This window comes from Stegodyphus dumicola, chromosome 11 (assembly GCF_044657685.1).
Source record: "Stegodyphus dumicola isolate Sdum_Otavi_A_Nest chromosome 11, ASM4465768v1".
In the NCBI taxonomy this organism is placed as follows: domain Eukaryota; kingdom Metazoa; phylum Arthropoda; class Arachnida; order Araneae; family Eresidae; genus Stegodyphus; species Stegodyphus dumicola.
In genome coordinates this window covers 83,118,252-83,133,073 of record NC_140778.1, presented here as the reverse complement: position 1 = coordinate 83,133,073, position 14,822 = coordinate 83,118,252, and the positions used below count along the sequence as shown (strand labels likewise).

The 14,822-nt window shown below is 31.5% G+C and overlaps 1 protein-coding gene across 1 annotated transcript in view; it reads right to left on the bottom strand.

Annotated features, from left to right (window-relative positions):
* LOC118195508 (soluble guanylate cyclase 88E-like) overlaps positions 1 to 14,822 on the bottom strand; it is a 240,226-nt gene that overhangs the window by 95,791 nt on the left and 129,613 nt on the right. The window contains exon 4 of the mRNA XM_085826934.1: positions 6,001 to 6,124. Coding sequence (XP_085683060.1) covers positions 6,001 to 6,124 — 124 coding nt within the window. The remainder of the gene's footprint in view (positions 1 to 6,000; positions 6,125 to 14,822) is intronic.

The following is a 14,822-nucleotide window of genomic DNA, read 5'->3' as shown; positions in this document are numbered from 1 at the left end:
ACAAAGAGAGTAATAATTTCAGCATTATTTGAAAATTTTTTTATGTCTCACTAATTAGTACTGAACTGAATAATGCCATTTCTTACAAACTTACCAATACACAAGAATATGACATGGCAAAAAAGCTAAAAACAATTCATAAGAAACTACAAATTTCACAACCATCTAACTACAATAGATTAGCAAATCTATATGCTCTTCCTAAATTCCATAAATCACCACTCAAATTTAGATGGCAAATGGTACAAATAATTATAAAAAGAATATAGATTACATATTTGTAATTAAACTTTAAAAAATCTATTTTAATTCATCAACATTATTTATAATAATGCTCCAGTTTTCAATAAATTCAAAAGTTTAGAAATCAAGAACATTAACTGCTATGACTTTGAAAACCTTTTTACTTCTGTACCATAAAAAAATGTTTTACTAGTTTAATGCAACTCCCACAACTTTTTCCTGACATGCTTAACATCCTTTGAATTGAAAGATGGAAAACTTACCTGAATTGTGCATTATTTAATAACTACATCAAATTCAATAAAAAGATCTTTCAGCAGGTGAGAGGAATACCAATGGGAGCAAACAGTTCTACACAAATATGCAACCTATTTCTTTTTGCTTATGAATATAAATTTCAACTAAGTTTGAATAAGAATGAATTAAAGTTATTTGCATATACATTTAGAGACATTAATTATATTATAATTTTCAATAATAATTTTGCTTTTGAACATTTCAAAATTTACCCAAAGAGTTTAACACTTAATAAAACTAATACTAATCACGATACTATTGAATACCTACACCTACTCATAATTAAACACAGCAAAATTAAATTATATGTTAAAAGGAGGAATTTCCAATTTAATACTATTAAACTAATTAAATGGAATAACATCTCTAGACAAGTAGTAGGTAAAACTTTTTATAGCCAAATAATCAGAATAAAAAATGTATGTAGTGAAATAGAAGATTTAAAGGAAGAAATAATAAAGCTAACTAATGTTCAAGTTAATAACCAAGTCCCAACACAATTTATTAATTTCTATATTAAAAAGGCAGGCATTAACTTTTCTTTATATTTTTTTGACTCTTTATGGTATGATAACATTATCTTAAATCTTAACTGGAGGGTAATGGAGGTTTTTAAAGAGATAAGGGATTATCTTGTATATATTTATTCTAAATATTTGTAAAAATGTATATAATCACTACTGGATTCTTTCCTTTTACTAATGAAGGGCCAACTCTTTTCAAAAGTCTCAATTATAGCCCGAATTGAGTGAAGATTTTTTTCTAATTTTCCTTACTTTTTGGCCAGTATTTAGTAAGTTTTGATTAAACCGTTGAAATTCAGTTTTAATAAATTAAGATTATTACAATAAATGTCTTACTTTAATTAAAAACATTAAAAATATTTTCAAAATAAAAATTAATTCTACTTCAAAAAAACTTTTTTCGTACTTTATTTCAAACACATTTTCGATATTTTACAGTCCTTAATATTTTACAATCCTTAATAATTTGCAACCATTTTTCCACATTACGTTACAGTTAGAATTTTTACAATTTTTTACACATTTTTAGAATACTTCACAGTTAGCAAAACATTTTTGCAACAGAACACACATTTTACATTAAGTTTACAGAATAGGTTTTTAAAATAGATCTAACAGATAGCAGCTTAACACTCAACTTAACCTTATATTAGCGCCCTCTATTTATAAAGTTAGAACAAACAGACTACTTTACATCACTTAGTTTGGCATGCTGCTCCACTCTTCAAATACAGATATACTTGGTAAGTTAAATTAAGACTTACTATTTACTTTTTAGTATTATTTATGTATTTTTTATAAATACTATCTAATTTCGTTTTGATTTATATGCATAATTCATGTCGGGGAAGTTTTTTGTAGGCAAGAGTTCCTAAATTACTTTGGTTTTCTAAAAAATTTGATTTTCTACTTTATTGACTTTTATTTTAATTCTAGTCTTTACTTGCTAATTTCTCAAAATTCCACTTGTTTAAATTTCTTTTTAGTAATTCACAACATTGGGTTTTACTTTTGGTTTTGATTTTTCCATTTATCCTTGCCTACATAGATGACGAAACACGAATTGAATAATTGAAGAGTTAGGTTTGTAGGCAACTTTCCCTTGGTAAGTCTGTCTCCTGCCTGCTCAACAATTATCCACTTATGCATTTTTATAAATTTTTAGGATTAAAAAATTTACTGGAATTATATATTCATAGATTTCGATACTTGCACTTGATTTACATATGCTCTCATAATTTAAATGATATGTTCACATCAATAATTAATCTTTTATTTGTAATTCAATTTCATTTGAAATTCAAAAATTTGCTTTTTACGAATAGAGAATATTTGTTAAATTCAAATAGCTATAGCATATATTATTCAAATGCAGTTCCTTTCGAACAGCAAGCGAAAGACAGTTGATACTTCACAGAAGCTAATATTTCCGTCGCCATTTTTTACTGCTGTCTTCAGAGCGTCATAATTGTGAAACACTGATGTGACGAGGGATATGATATATCTGACTTCGTCCCATCTGAATATGTAAATAAACGTCAGCTGAGGAATCTTCATTGCTAGAAATTCACGCTAAATGAGCAGTAATATTTCAGCTGAGAAGACAGCAAATGTATCCAAAATGTAATACCATCTTCTGTTGCCATTCATAAGAAAGAAGTATCACTTTTTTCTTTTGAGAAAAATATCGGTTTATTGCTTTATCTTTCTCATGCACCAAAGGATATATACTTATTGGAATACTGGTTTATTATTAGCTAAAAGTTTGTAAACAAGTTTACATAGCGTAAAAGTTGCAGTGTTTTTACTTAATTGTTTAAATTAAATAAAAACACTGCAACTGTTACGCTATGTAACACCAAAGTAAAGAAAGTACTGCTGTAGAGACATTAGGTTATTTTGCAAGCAGGAGTATTGAAAAATGAGCAACGTCTTCGCCGGAAATCGAACCACGGACCTCTAGAATACGCCCCCAGCGTGCTGACTACTACACTACGAAGGCATGCTAAGAAGGCGGAAGAAATACCTTATATACTCCCCCTTTTAAAGGGCGACTGGGCTATTTAAGGGCCCAATCTCCAAATCCTGGGTGTGGAGAATCATAATCCATCACCCTTTTAGCGTACAGACATCAGAATTTTTTTTTTAAGCAGGGGACTTGAAAAATGAGCAACGCCTTCGCCAGGAATCGAGCCACGGACCTCTGGAATACGTGCTCAGCATGCTGGCCACCACTACACTACGAAGGCGGGAAAAATGCCTTAAATTTTAATCGGAAAATTTTCGGGTATCATATTTCAACGAAAACATCCATTTGACCACTCTCGAATCCCTTTAAACGATATTTTATTTGCGTGATATCTGTACATAAGGACAGAGTAAAGGAATATTTTTCCAAAACGAATTGTAAAATGGATTCAGAAAGGACTTTTTCGTGACGTCTGTACGTACGTACGTACGTATGTAACTCGCATAACTCAACGATTAGCCCTAGAACAGTGACATTTTGTATATGGGACTACTACAACACTTAGTTGTGCACCTCCCTTTTTTGCTGCAATCGGCTGCACTAAATGTATCTACTCTCTTATCCGGCTTGGTGAGCTCTGATTTTTATCCTTATATGTTTTTTGCTTTAAAAAGGGTTTAATTTTATTGTTTTACGTTTTGGTTAAGGCTTTTATGCCATTAGTTAATCTGCATGCAATAGTTGTAGAATTAGCTGAAATAAAAACGAAAAAAATCGGAAAAAAATTTTTAATCTCTAGCGCGCAAGACTGTGTATCGGAAATTTTGAAGACTTGCTTTTTAAAATTATTTTGTGATACTGCTGTTCAACTGAATTTTATGGTTTAAATGCGAAAGAACATGATATTTAATAAATAAAGAAATTATACACAAACCGTTAAAAAAAACGCCCCACTGGGCGTAATATAAAATCGAAAGATTTCAGATTTTTTTTTAATTTATTTTTTCAAAATCTTTAAATTCCCGCCCCCTCTTGAAAAAAGCATTGCATATGAAATGTATTAACGGCAAGTACACCAATGCGCATGCTCAAATTAATTTGTATATAAAGGAATTCTTTGTCGCTAAAAATGCATAAAAGCTTTCGATCGAGTGTGGCATGCTGGCTTACTTCATAAGCTATCTAACTTCCTTTTACCAAACAGCTTTATTAAGCTTATGCATTCTTATTTTAAACATCGTACTTTTCAAGTGCGCTGTGGTGAAGCAATCTCTTCAAAAAAAGTGATTTACAGTGGAGTAGCTCAAGGCAGTGTTTTAGGACCGAAGCTTTTTACAATATTCATAAATATGCCTCTACCTTTTCATTCTAATATACTCAAATATGCCGACGACACAGTCATCCTCACCAGTTCACGAAGTCCAAATAATGCTTTAGAGAAACTTCAGCTCCAAGTCAACATTATTAACAAATTTTGTCAAGACTGGAAAATCAAACTAAATACTGATAAATGCTGCGTAGTTCTCTTTCGCAGATACAGAAAAAATATCCCAGTGAATATAAATATCCGACTCAATAACCAAGATATTCCTGTTGCCAACTCCTATAAATATTTAGGTGTCTATATTGACAAAACCCTAAATTTCAAAGATCATATTCAATATGTTACAAATAAGGCTAACGCTGCTTTCATTGCTCTCTACTCATTAATTGGAAGAAACTCTAAGTTAAGCCTCCGTACCAAGAAAAATATCTACATCTCACTTATTCGACCAATAATCCTCTATGCAGTTCCAGCCTGGGCTACTGCCCGAAAAATAGACAGACAAAAATTAAATGTACTCCAAAACAAAATCTTACGTAGCATAGTGAACGCACCCTGGTTCGTGCGAAATTCTCAAATTCACAAAGACCTGGATATCAATCCAATTCACGACCAAATCCTAATTTCTGCACACAACTTCTTTGAAGATATGAGAAATTCTCCCTATGAAGCTATTAAATCGCTTACAGACTATGACCCTACTATTGAGAACGTAGTGAAAAGACCTCGAACGATCCACCACAATTCTAAGTGGTGGTAGTGTATATAATGTATATAAAAAAAAAAATTACTATTCCTTTGCAGTTACTATTCAAGAAAGATGAACTTTGCAAAATTAGGACTTTATTTTTCATCGATGAATTCTTCGTTTTACTACTTATTTAACCACGATGTTTACTTTTTATTTTTAATATTTCGCATCGTGTGTTTTAAAATCAAAGTTCGTGGTAACACCAAGTGCTTACTCTCACTCATTAGCCCTAGTGAGCTACATGAGCTCATTTTCACCTTTTACAGTTTCCTATTCATTTAATGATTATATCGCAAGTTTAGAAGATTTTCAAGTGTTTCAAAAGACATAAGACTCTTAAATTCACAAATAGATGTTGCTTTTACTATGTTCGAACTTTATTTATTGCCAAAAACTACAAAAACTTCATTTTTCGAACTCTGACTCCTCGACCAATCTAAATGCCGGACGCTGATCACGTGCTCCTGCTCTTCTTGACTCACGCAGAAGCTTAGAATTTCATTTCGCTTCTCGCCACCATTTACGTATATAATCACCAAGGCTATGCCATGATATGCAACTTAGCAAAACTTATTTTATGAGTTCTCTCATTTATTGATCTCGCCTTCGGGCGCGGTGTATTTTAAATACACCTCTTAAATTTTTAACTTTATGGCCTATGGTAAAATGATAATATACTGGTAAGAGCTCCTAGTAGCTAAAGCCAGCAGTAAAGATATGATCCAAGATCCAAGATAAAAATGCATGAATGCATTTCAGTTCAGACCAACACCAAAGGTTGAAAGTCATTAGTTATTAAGATAAGTTTATTTATTTATTTAACTATTTTTTTTGACTGAAATTGGTCACTTGAGCCAAGAAGGAAATTCCACCAATCTAGAGACGTACTCACTGACGTCATCGTTGTCGTCTTCTTCGGAATCGTCAGGTCCCGGTAGCTGATTACCATTGCTGTCATGATTTCTTATTGGTTGCACCGAACTTAGTTCAAAAATGTTGTTCGAATGGACTAGAATCTGGAAAAAAATTAAGTATTTTAAAATGCGAAAATTCATAATATTATATTTGAGCATTTTTACATGTAAACCTCTAATCTCAAATATTGAATGCTTTTCATGCAAGTACCAGAATTTTAGATCTATGACATATAAGAATATATTAAACAATAATTAACAAGTAAAAATGTAATTGCAATGAATATTACATTATTTTCCAATAAAGAAGAAAAAAAGATAAAAAACTGAAATCAGAAAAGGTTTTCAGATTTTTAATAACGTCCAAAGGGGCTTTTTTAACGTTTTATATGTTGCCATTATTTACTAAATATCATGCTGTACGTACTCAAACCATAAAATTCAGGTCAACAGCAATAGCGCAAAATAATTTTAAAATGAGCACATCTTTAGAATTTCCGATACACAGTCTCCCGCGCTGGGGATAATTTTTTTTTTCGTAGTGTTGTCATTGCTCGCTTTGAAATCGTTTAGTTTGTTAATCAAAAATTCTTTGAAGTGTTACAAATATGCAATCGATAATAAAGCAAATTTCAAATTCAAATTAGGATTTCCGCATGTCCATATTCCATGGAAGATTACGTTATTCAAATTTTGATGACTCTAGGTACCGTTGTTTTATCAGAATACGAGAAACATACATACATTCATGCAGATTATTCATTATTTAATTATTTTAAATATAATACAGAGCGATAATGTTTGGTGGCAACAATTTGAAAAGTGATTTGTCGTTTATATTTTTCAACGCAAAATTTCAAAACGAAATTAATAGTCCTTCAGGGCAAATTCCCCTTTTGGACTAATAATAATTTTATTACACATTAGGAATCTGTAGATTAGTTTTTGAAGATAATTAGTTTAGATTTTTGCGAAATGTGTACAGAAAACGAACAAACAAAAAGAGGCGCAATCCTATTTTTTAAATTACTCAACCTTAATTAAAATCTCATTAAACAAGTTTAACTTTTCTTTAAGTAACCATGTTGCAAAAAATTTGGCTCAGAATATTTAAGAAATTTGTTGCAAATATCAGTACCCTAACTTAACAATAAAGGAAGTTTTACTTTCTACAGTTCAAGCGAATAGCACCATTAAAAAAAGATGAAAATTTGGAGGGGGGGAAAAAAACTTTTTTGATTTTTAGAGGTAATGAATGTATTTTCTCCATCCTTCCAGGATGCCTTCGTGATGTACTTGTAGCACACTCGGCGGGTATTCGAAAGGTCCGGGCGAGAGCACTGCACAAGTTTCATGTCTTTTATTTCAAAATAAACTTAATGCAGTGCAGCCCGAACTAAAAGTGCAACCCGAACTAAAAGATGGTGGACAGTAGTTCGTCTCTACCAGGATTCGGCGATTGAGTATACTGTTAACTGCCATAGTATATTGTTAACGTGAATATACTGCCATAGTATACTGTTAACGTGTCTTTAGAACTGCCTTGTGTAATACTAGCAAATAACTTGTGTTTTGATTCTTTGTCAACTATAGTCATCAATTGCTTCAAATCCACGAACCAGTAGAACGCAATGATATATGTTGCCCTAAGTATATGCGGATTATATATATATTATATACGGATTATATATATATTATATACGGATTATATATATATTATATACGGATATATATATATATATATATATATATACCAAAGATTATCAGCTTACAGCTATTCTTGAACATTATAATTTACATAATTTTGATAACATAGAAATAAACGTGCTTGATATTGTTCCAAACACCAAACTTAGACTGTTTAAAGAATCGATTTACATACTTCAAAAAAAGTCACTTTATCCTTACGGACTGAATGCATATCTTAGTAATACCACCAATAGACAGCACGAGATCTCTATATATGGACAATTCAGATTTTTTAGCACTACTACTACTACCAGAGGAACTAGAGGAGGTGATTCCAAGAACAAAAAATTTTTTTCGTCACAAGATCTGAAATTAATTATTCACAATCTTAATTCCTACCTTGAACATAAAGAATTCGCAAAAAATGCCATAAAACTTTTTCATACCTTTAAGAATACTACCTTATGGAATCTGATAAAAACAGTAAATCAACCTTCTCAATGCTTCAAAATAGTCAAGGATCTGATTATAGACTTCTGCAATTTTAAACTAAAGAACAGTAATTTTTTTCACAAAAAACTTTTTTGTACTATTCACTTCAAACACCCTTCTTACGATAAGTTAAAAATACCTAGGATTTTTAAAAAATTTCAGCACTTGCTTCCTGACCAACCACTCCAAATTAAAACCTGTTTAAAATTTAAAAAAACCTTAGGTCAACTAGTTATCAACCACCACGTTATACAAGATAATAGCAAATGTAATTGCCAATTGACTGTCTACAAAAAATATGTCGATCCTTTCCACCAACATATTATTACTGGAGATCTTAATATCATTGAAGATGTTGAATTACGTACCCTTTTGCAACTTGGCACCAAATTTCGTCCTACTTTCGGTATTAATAGACACGTCTGCCTCAAACAATTCAATAATGATCTTGATAAATTTATTATTTTAGCTAGTAATAGATCCAATTTACCCACTACAACTTTTCTTGAATGGAAAGCTGCACTTGTTAAAGAATTTCAACGTTTGCTGTTCAAGTCACCTTGTTTCAACTCTTTACACAATAGAAAACGTCTGGAGGATCTAATTCAAAAATTTCAAGATCACTTTATCATCACGAAGATTGACAAAGCAAGCAACAATTTTAGTGTTATTTGACAACAATTCTACTACAACCTTCTGCATAAAGAGTTAAATAACACCTGCACTTACCAAAAAATCACTACCAGTGCTCAGATTCTTCTCAATAAATTTAAAGCACTCCATAAAAGACTAAAAATACAACCCCAGAAATATAACAACAAGTTTGCCAGTCTCTATACCTTACCTAAATTTCATAAGTCTCCAATAAAATTCAGGTTTATAGCTAATAGTACCAAAAGTTATCTCAAAGAAATAGATTATCTCTTTGCACAAAAACTTCGTATGATACGTGACCTAATTAATAACTATGATTTTGAGGGTCTGCATTGCAACTGGATGATCTCTAGTAACGAACTAGTTCTTAAAACTATGAATTCACTTAAAATAGACCATATCCATTGCTACGACTTTGAAAACCTCTATACATCTCTACCGCTTGAAGAAATTTTTACAAGTTTACTAGCTCTTCCAGATTTATTTCCGCAAATTTCTACCATTCTCAGCAACGAAAAATTGCAACTATTCCTCACCAGCGTGCTTTTCAATAATTTTATTCAATTTGACAAGTACAGGGAATCCCTATGGGCGGTAATTTTTCAAGCTCTGTCTGTGAATTATTCCTGTTTACAAAAGAATTGACCTATGTCCGTTCACTCAGTACAGAAGAACGTATCTTTTACCAACACATCTATAGATATATTGATGATGTCATTGCATTTAATAACTACAACAAAATAGAAGTAGCTAATATCTACCCTGCATGCTTAAAACTAAATAAAACAAATACAGAACAGCATAATGTAGTCTACCTTGATTTATATATTATAGATTACAATTTTATTAAAGTTTACGACAAAAGAAGAGAATTTATTTTTTCCACACTTAAATTAACTAACTGGAATTCAAATATTTCCAAAAGAGTCATACTCAACACAATTTATTCACAGCTACTTAGAATAAAAAGAATCTGCAATACTGCGAAACACTTACAAAAAGAAATACTATACTTCGTAACTATTTTGAAAAGTAACCTCATTCCTCATAAAATAATTAAAAATACCCTAACAAAAGCTGGCATTGGCCTTACCTATTTTTAGATTTTTTGAATTAGATAATGATATTTTATGCCTAAAGACCAAAGGACAGTTTAAGATGGATGACTGATTCAGAGAATCTAATGTAAAAATGTACAGTTAATTCTTGTTTATTCATTCTCTTTCCTCCAAAATTTTGGCACTTTACTTTTAAATACTATTGTGTAAATAGTTTTAAATTTCTATAATGGCCAATTTTACTGCTTTTATTAACAAATCGGGCCTTTCCGTTTTTCATAGCAGCTTGATCGCCCGCTAGCTTGAAGAATTACCACTTTTTTAACAAATGACTGTTTTTTCCTTTTACTCTTGCTTTTGTGGCCAAATTTTTGTAGTTTTAGCTGAATTAGCCATTTTCACTTACAGTCACAATTTTTGTCCTTCCAACTACATGTCAGGCGCCATTTTTGAAATCTTTTCACGTTTTACCGAGTTTTCCGACCCCCTTCGATAATAGGAGACAAGTTGCAGATAACGGACAATCTCTTCGTATTGGCTAATGCCCACAGAACTTCGCTCCCCCCTACATACGTCATACGACTGAAATACACAGAAGGGAATTACAACCACTTTTCAACTAGTTTTAAGAGGGAGAGCTCTGCATCGCCACAGGTCAGTTTTTTGTTTCTTTTGTTACAACTTTTTCTTGATCTTAGCAAGACCCACTTTGTTGGTTATCATCTTAATTTTCTTTTATTTTAATTACAGATTTCTAAAATATATAAAATTGTTAATCTTTAAGCTTGCAGGCCCAGCCCGTATGTTTTTTGTATATTTAGGACTAATAGCAGACCGCTATTTATTTTTGTTTTTATTTTTATTTTTATTTTGATTTTAGTCTAGATTTAAGATGTTTCGGTATAGTTTAACATATTTTAACATCTTAATGTGTCATTTTGTGCGGACGCGTCGGGAAATTGGAACAAAGAACTGAGACTATTAAAATTTTCCAAGACACTTTGTCTAAATTTAAAAAAATTTTGTAGCGCAAAAGTTTCAATTGTCTGTTTCGGCGAAACGCGTAATGGGGTTGGCTTGATTCGACGTTCAAACAAATTAAATTTCCCTTGAAAAGCCAGTTTGGAAGTCGAGTTAGGCTAATTTACCATTTTCCGCTTACTTTTTTTTATCTGATTCTGTTTTTTTAATATTTTACATGTTTAATGGTTTGATTTTCATATGTATTAATTTTTTAAAACGTTTTGAACTTTTTGGAGCAACAGCTCCTGGTAACTTTTAGGCGAGCTTACTACAATATTTTACTTATTTTGCAGCATATTGCGCAAAATGTTTTCTAGACCAAATTGGTTTTCCTAAATTGTAATTACTACCTTGCTTGATATATTATTTCTTTTTCGCAGCTATAAGCGCAAAAAGTGTCAGTAAGTTCTGATGTATTTAGTTTTTTAGGTTTTTAAGCTTTAGCTTATAAGTTGCCGGAAACTGTTTACAGTTCCACTTTCATGATAGGTTAGTCTTCCTCCCAAAAAACACTGTAAAGCAGGCTAGCTCCCTCTTTACTTTCAATCACTGGCTCAGATAAATAACATAGAAATAATTAAGTGAAGCAACCAGCTTTGAAAAACCTGTAAGGCTAATGCTACTCCACCTCCTTCTACTTCAAGTAAAACACAATCACTTTGAAAGACTTACAATTGCATCTACCAAATTACCTGTAAAGAATGTTCTCTCACGTATATAGGTCAAACAAAAAACCCTCTCAACCTCAAAATTAACAACCATAGATCTCATATCAAAAAATTTAAAAATAAAAACAATAATAGCACCAAAGATTATCAGCTTACAGCTATTCTTGAACATTATAATTTACATAATTTTGATAACATAGAAATAAACGTGCTTGATATTGTTCCAAACACCAAACTTAGACTGTGTAAAGAATCGATTTACATACTTAAAAAAAAAGTCACTTTATCCTTACGGACTGAATGCATATCTTAGTAATACCACCAATAGACAACACGAGATCTCTATATATGGACAATTCAGATTTTTTAGCACTACTACTACCAGAGGAACTAGAGGAGGTGATACCAAGAACAAAAAATTTTTTTCGTCACAAGATCTGAAATTAATTATTCACAATCTTAATTCCTACCTTGAACATAAAGAATTCGCAAAAAATGCCATAAAACTTCTTCATACCTTTAAGGATACTACCTTATGGAATCTGATAAAAACAGTAAATCAACCTTCTCAATGCTTCAAAATAGTCAAGGATCTGATTATAGACTTCTGCAATTTTAAACTAAAGAACAGTAATTTTTTTCACAAAAAACTTTTTTGTACTATTCAGTTCAAACACCCTTCTTACAATAAGTTAAAAATACCTAGCATTTTCAAAAAATTTCAGCACTTGCTTCCTGACCAACCACTCCAAATTAAACCCTGTTTTAAATTTGAAAAAACCTTAATGTTTAATGGTTTGATTTTCATGTGTATTAATTTTTTAAAACGTGTTGAACTTTTTGGAGCAACAGCTCCTGGTAACTTTTAGGCGAGCTTACTACAATTTTTATATTTTACTTATTTTGCAGCATATTGCGCAAAATGTTTTCTAGACCAAATTAGTTTTTCTAAATTGTAATTACTACCTTGCTTGATATATTACACACACACACACACACACACACACACACACATATATATATATATATATATATATATATATATATATATATATATATATACGGCCTTGGCGATGCACAACGCAAGCGAAGCTAACACTGAGATTTCTCAGTACTCCGAACTCATGTTGAACTAAACAGCTACTGAGAAACTGAGGCTCCTCCTTCCCGGTCTTGTATAGTTTTCTTCCGGCTAGCAAGAAATCTCGAAATTACTGGAAACCATATGAGGGCCGGATAGGGTTACAGTTATATATAGGATCAATTATAGTTATTCAATTTCAATATTCGTTACAGTTATACAAGGACAGGACACAAAGTCGTCAAGTCTGGCAACTATTGGCGATTTCTCGCCAAACTGGTCGACTAATATATATTAGTCGCGAAAATCATCGCCATCTTGGCGATATCTCCCAATTTAGCGAAACAGCCATACAAGGGAGAAGCTATTTAACATTGCTCAATGTTAAACAGACTTGCCCCTGTATTGTTATTTTGTTTTGCAGAACATCATCTCTTTCAAGCATTTCATGCTATATTATACAAAAAAATACTATAATTTCACTAAGATTTACATGCGTACAAAATTCGTAACAATATTTATTAGTTTCGAGTGCACTATTCTTCAAGCATCAATAAAGATCTGTAAACATCAATTCTAGCTCGATCATATTCTAGCTCCGAGGCGCTGTGCGACAAAGAGCGAACATGAATTTTTCAGTTTATTTTTTTCCCGGCTACACAGTTGGAGCTCTGCCAGACACTCTGTCACATGTGATTGTTTCCTTAGAATGATTTCATATTCTCGTCTTCGGTAAATGCTCGTAAAGTGCTGAAAGATTTTGAATTTTAGTGTAGGCTTTTGTCTCAAAATAGCCTGTGTTATTTATTTATGATAAAGCAAATTAGGCTATCTGCTTATTAAAGAAATCAATAAAATATATTCACTTGATAAAATTTTCAAATATTAAATAAATAGAAATTAAGATAATTTGCATTAAAATTTTTCTTCTAATATCACAAATAGACATAGTGTGTTTTGACACTCATAGATATTACTTAACCCTTTAAACGTCTTTTTTTTTATAATCTTTTGATCGGTAGACAATTTTATCTGATACCACTAGCGACAACTGCAAATGTAATCCTTCTTAAACATTCTCATTTTCCGTCATTACATTATCATTCATCACAGGATCTGACACTGGCACCAGCAGGATTGTTCTACGTGATATATATGTCATCTTTGTTCTAAACGTACTGACATCGGAAGATAAAAATAAAGCTGGGCCTGTGGAATATAAAAGCTTATTAGTCATTTGAGGGGACTCATACACCTTAAAACCCATAAGATCTTCGAATATGTGACTGTGGCATGAATTGGGATAACTTATTTTAAAAGCAACTGATCCCAACTTTTTACAGCTGACTGCATAATATAGCTGCTTTCTAAAATAGTCATCAGAAATTTTGTGTTGCCAAAAATATTTTTATAATTTAATCCGCTTTGTGACAAAATGTTTCGTCATGTTTCCACCTTGCGCGCACAGTTTAAAACATTTTTTTGCATAATTTAATTCCGTATTCAATATATAGCTTTTATAACATTTGGAAACTACTGTGAATCAAAAATTCTAAGAATTTCGTGCTAAATGTTTACTTTATTTGGAGTTGAGTTTATAAAATGTATTTTATTAAAAAAATCTGTAATGTTTTCATGCATAAAGTTTTTTAATATTAAAATATTCATCAGATTTTTAGTTAGAAAATAGTGCCCATATAAAGAATTCCATCAAATTTCAAGTATGTACCATTAGCCATTTTTAAAATATCATGCGCGCAAGGTAGAAACATGACGAAAAATTTTGTCACAAAGCGGATGAAATAGAAAAAATATTTGTGGCAACACAAACTTTCTGGTTACTAGTTCCCAAAGCAACTATATTATGTAGTCAGCTGTAAAATGTTGGAAGTAATTGCTTTTAAAGTAAATAAAATATCTCAATTCGAAGATCATAAGGGGTTTAATGTGTATGAGCCCTCTTAAAGCGTTAGCCTTCATTAAGTAAAGCGCTTAAGAAGTGCCCAAGAAATGATACATTTTTCAAGGACTTTCTTTGGATAGTCGAAAAAAATCGCTAATTTAAAACAAATGATTTGTATCAAACCAGTTGTCTGGTTAACACGGCAAAGCATGCAAGGGCGATTTGCCTAAGG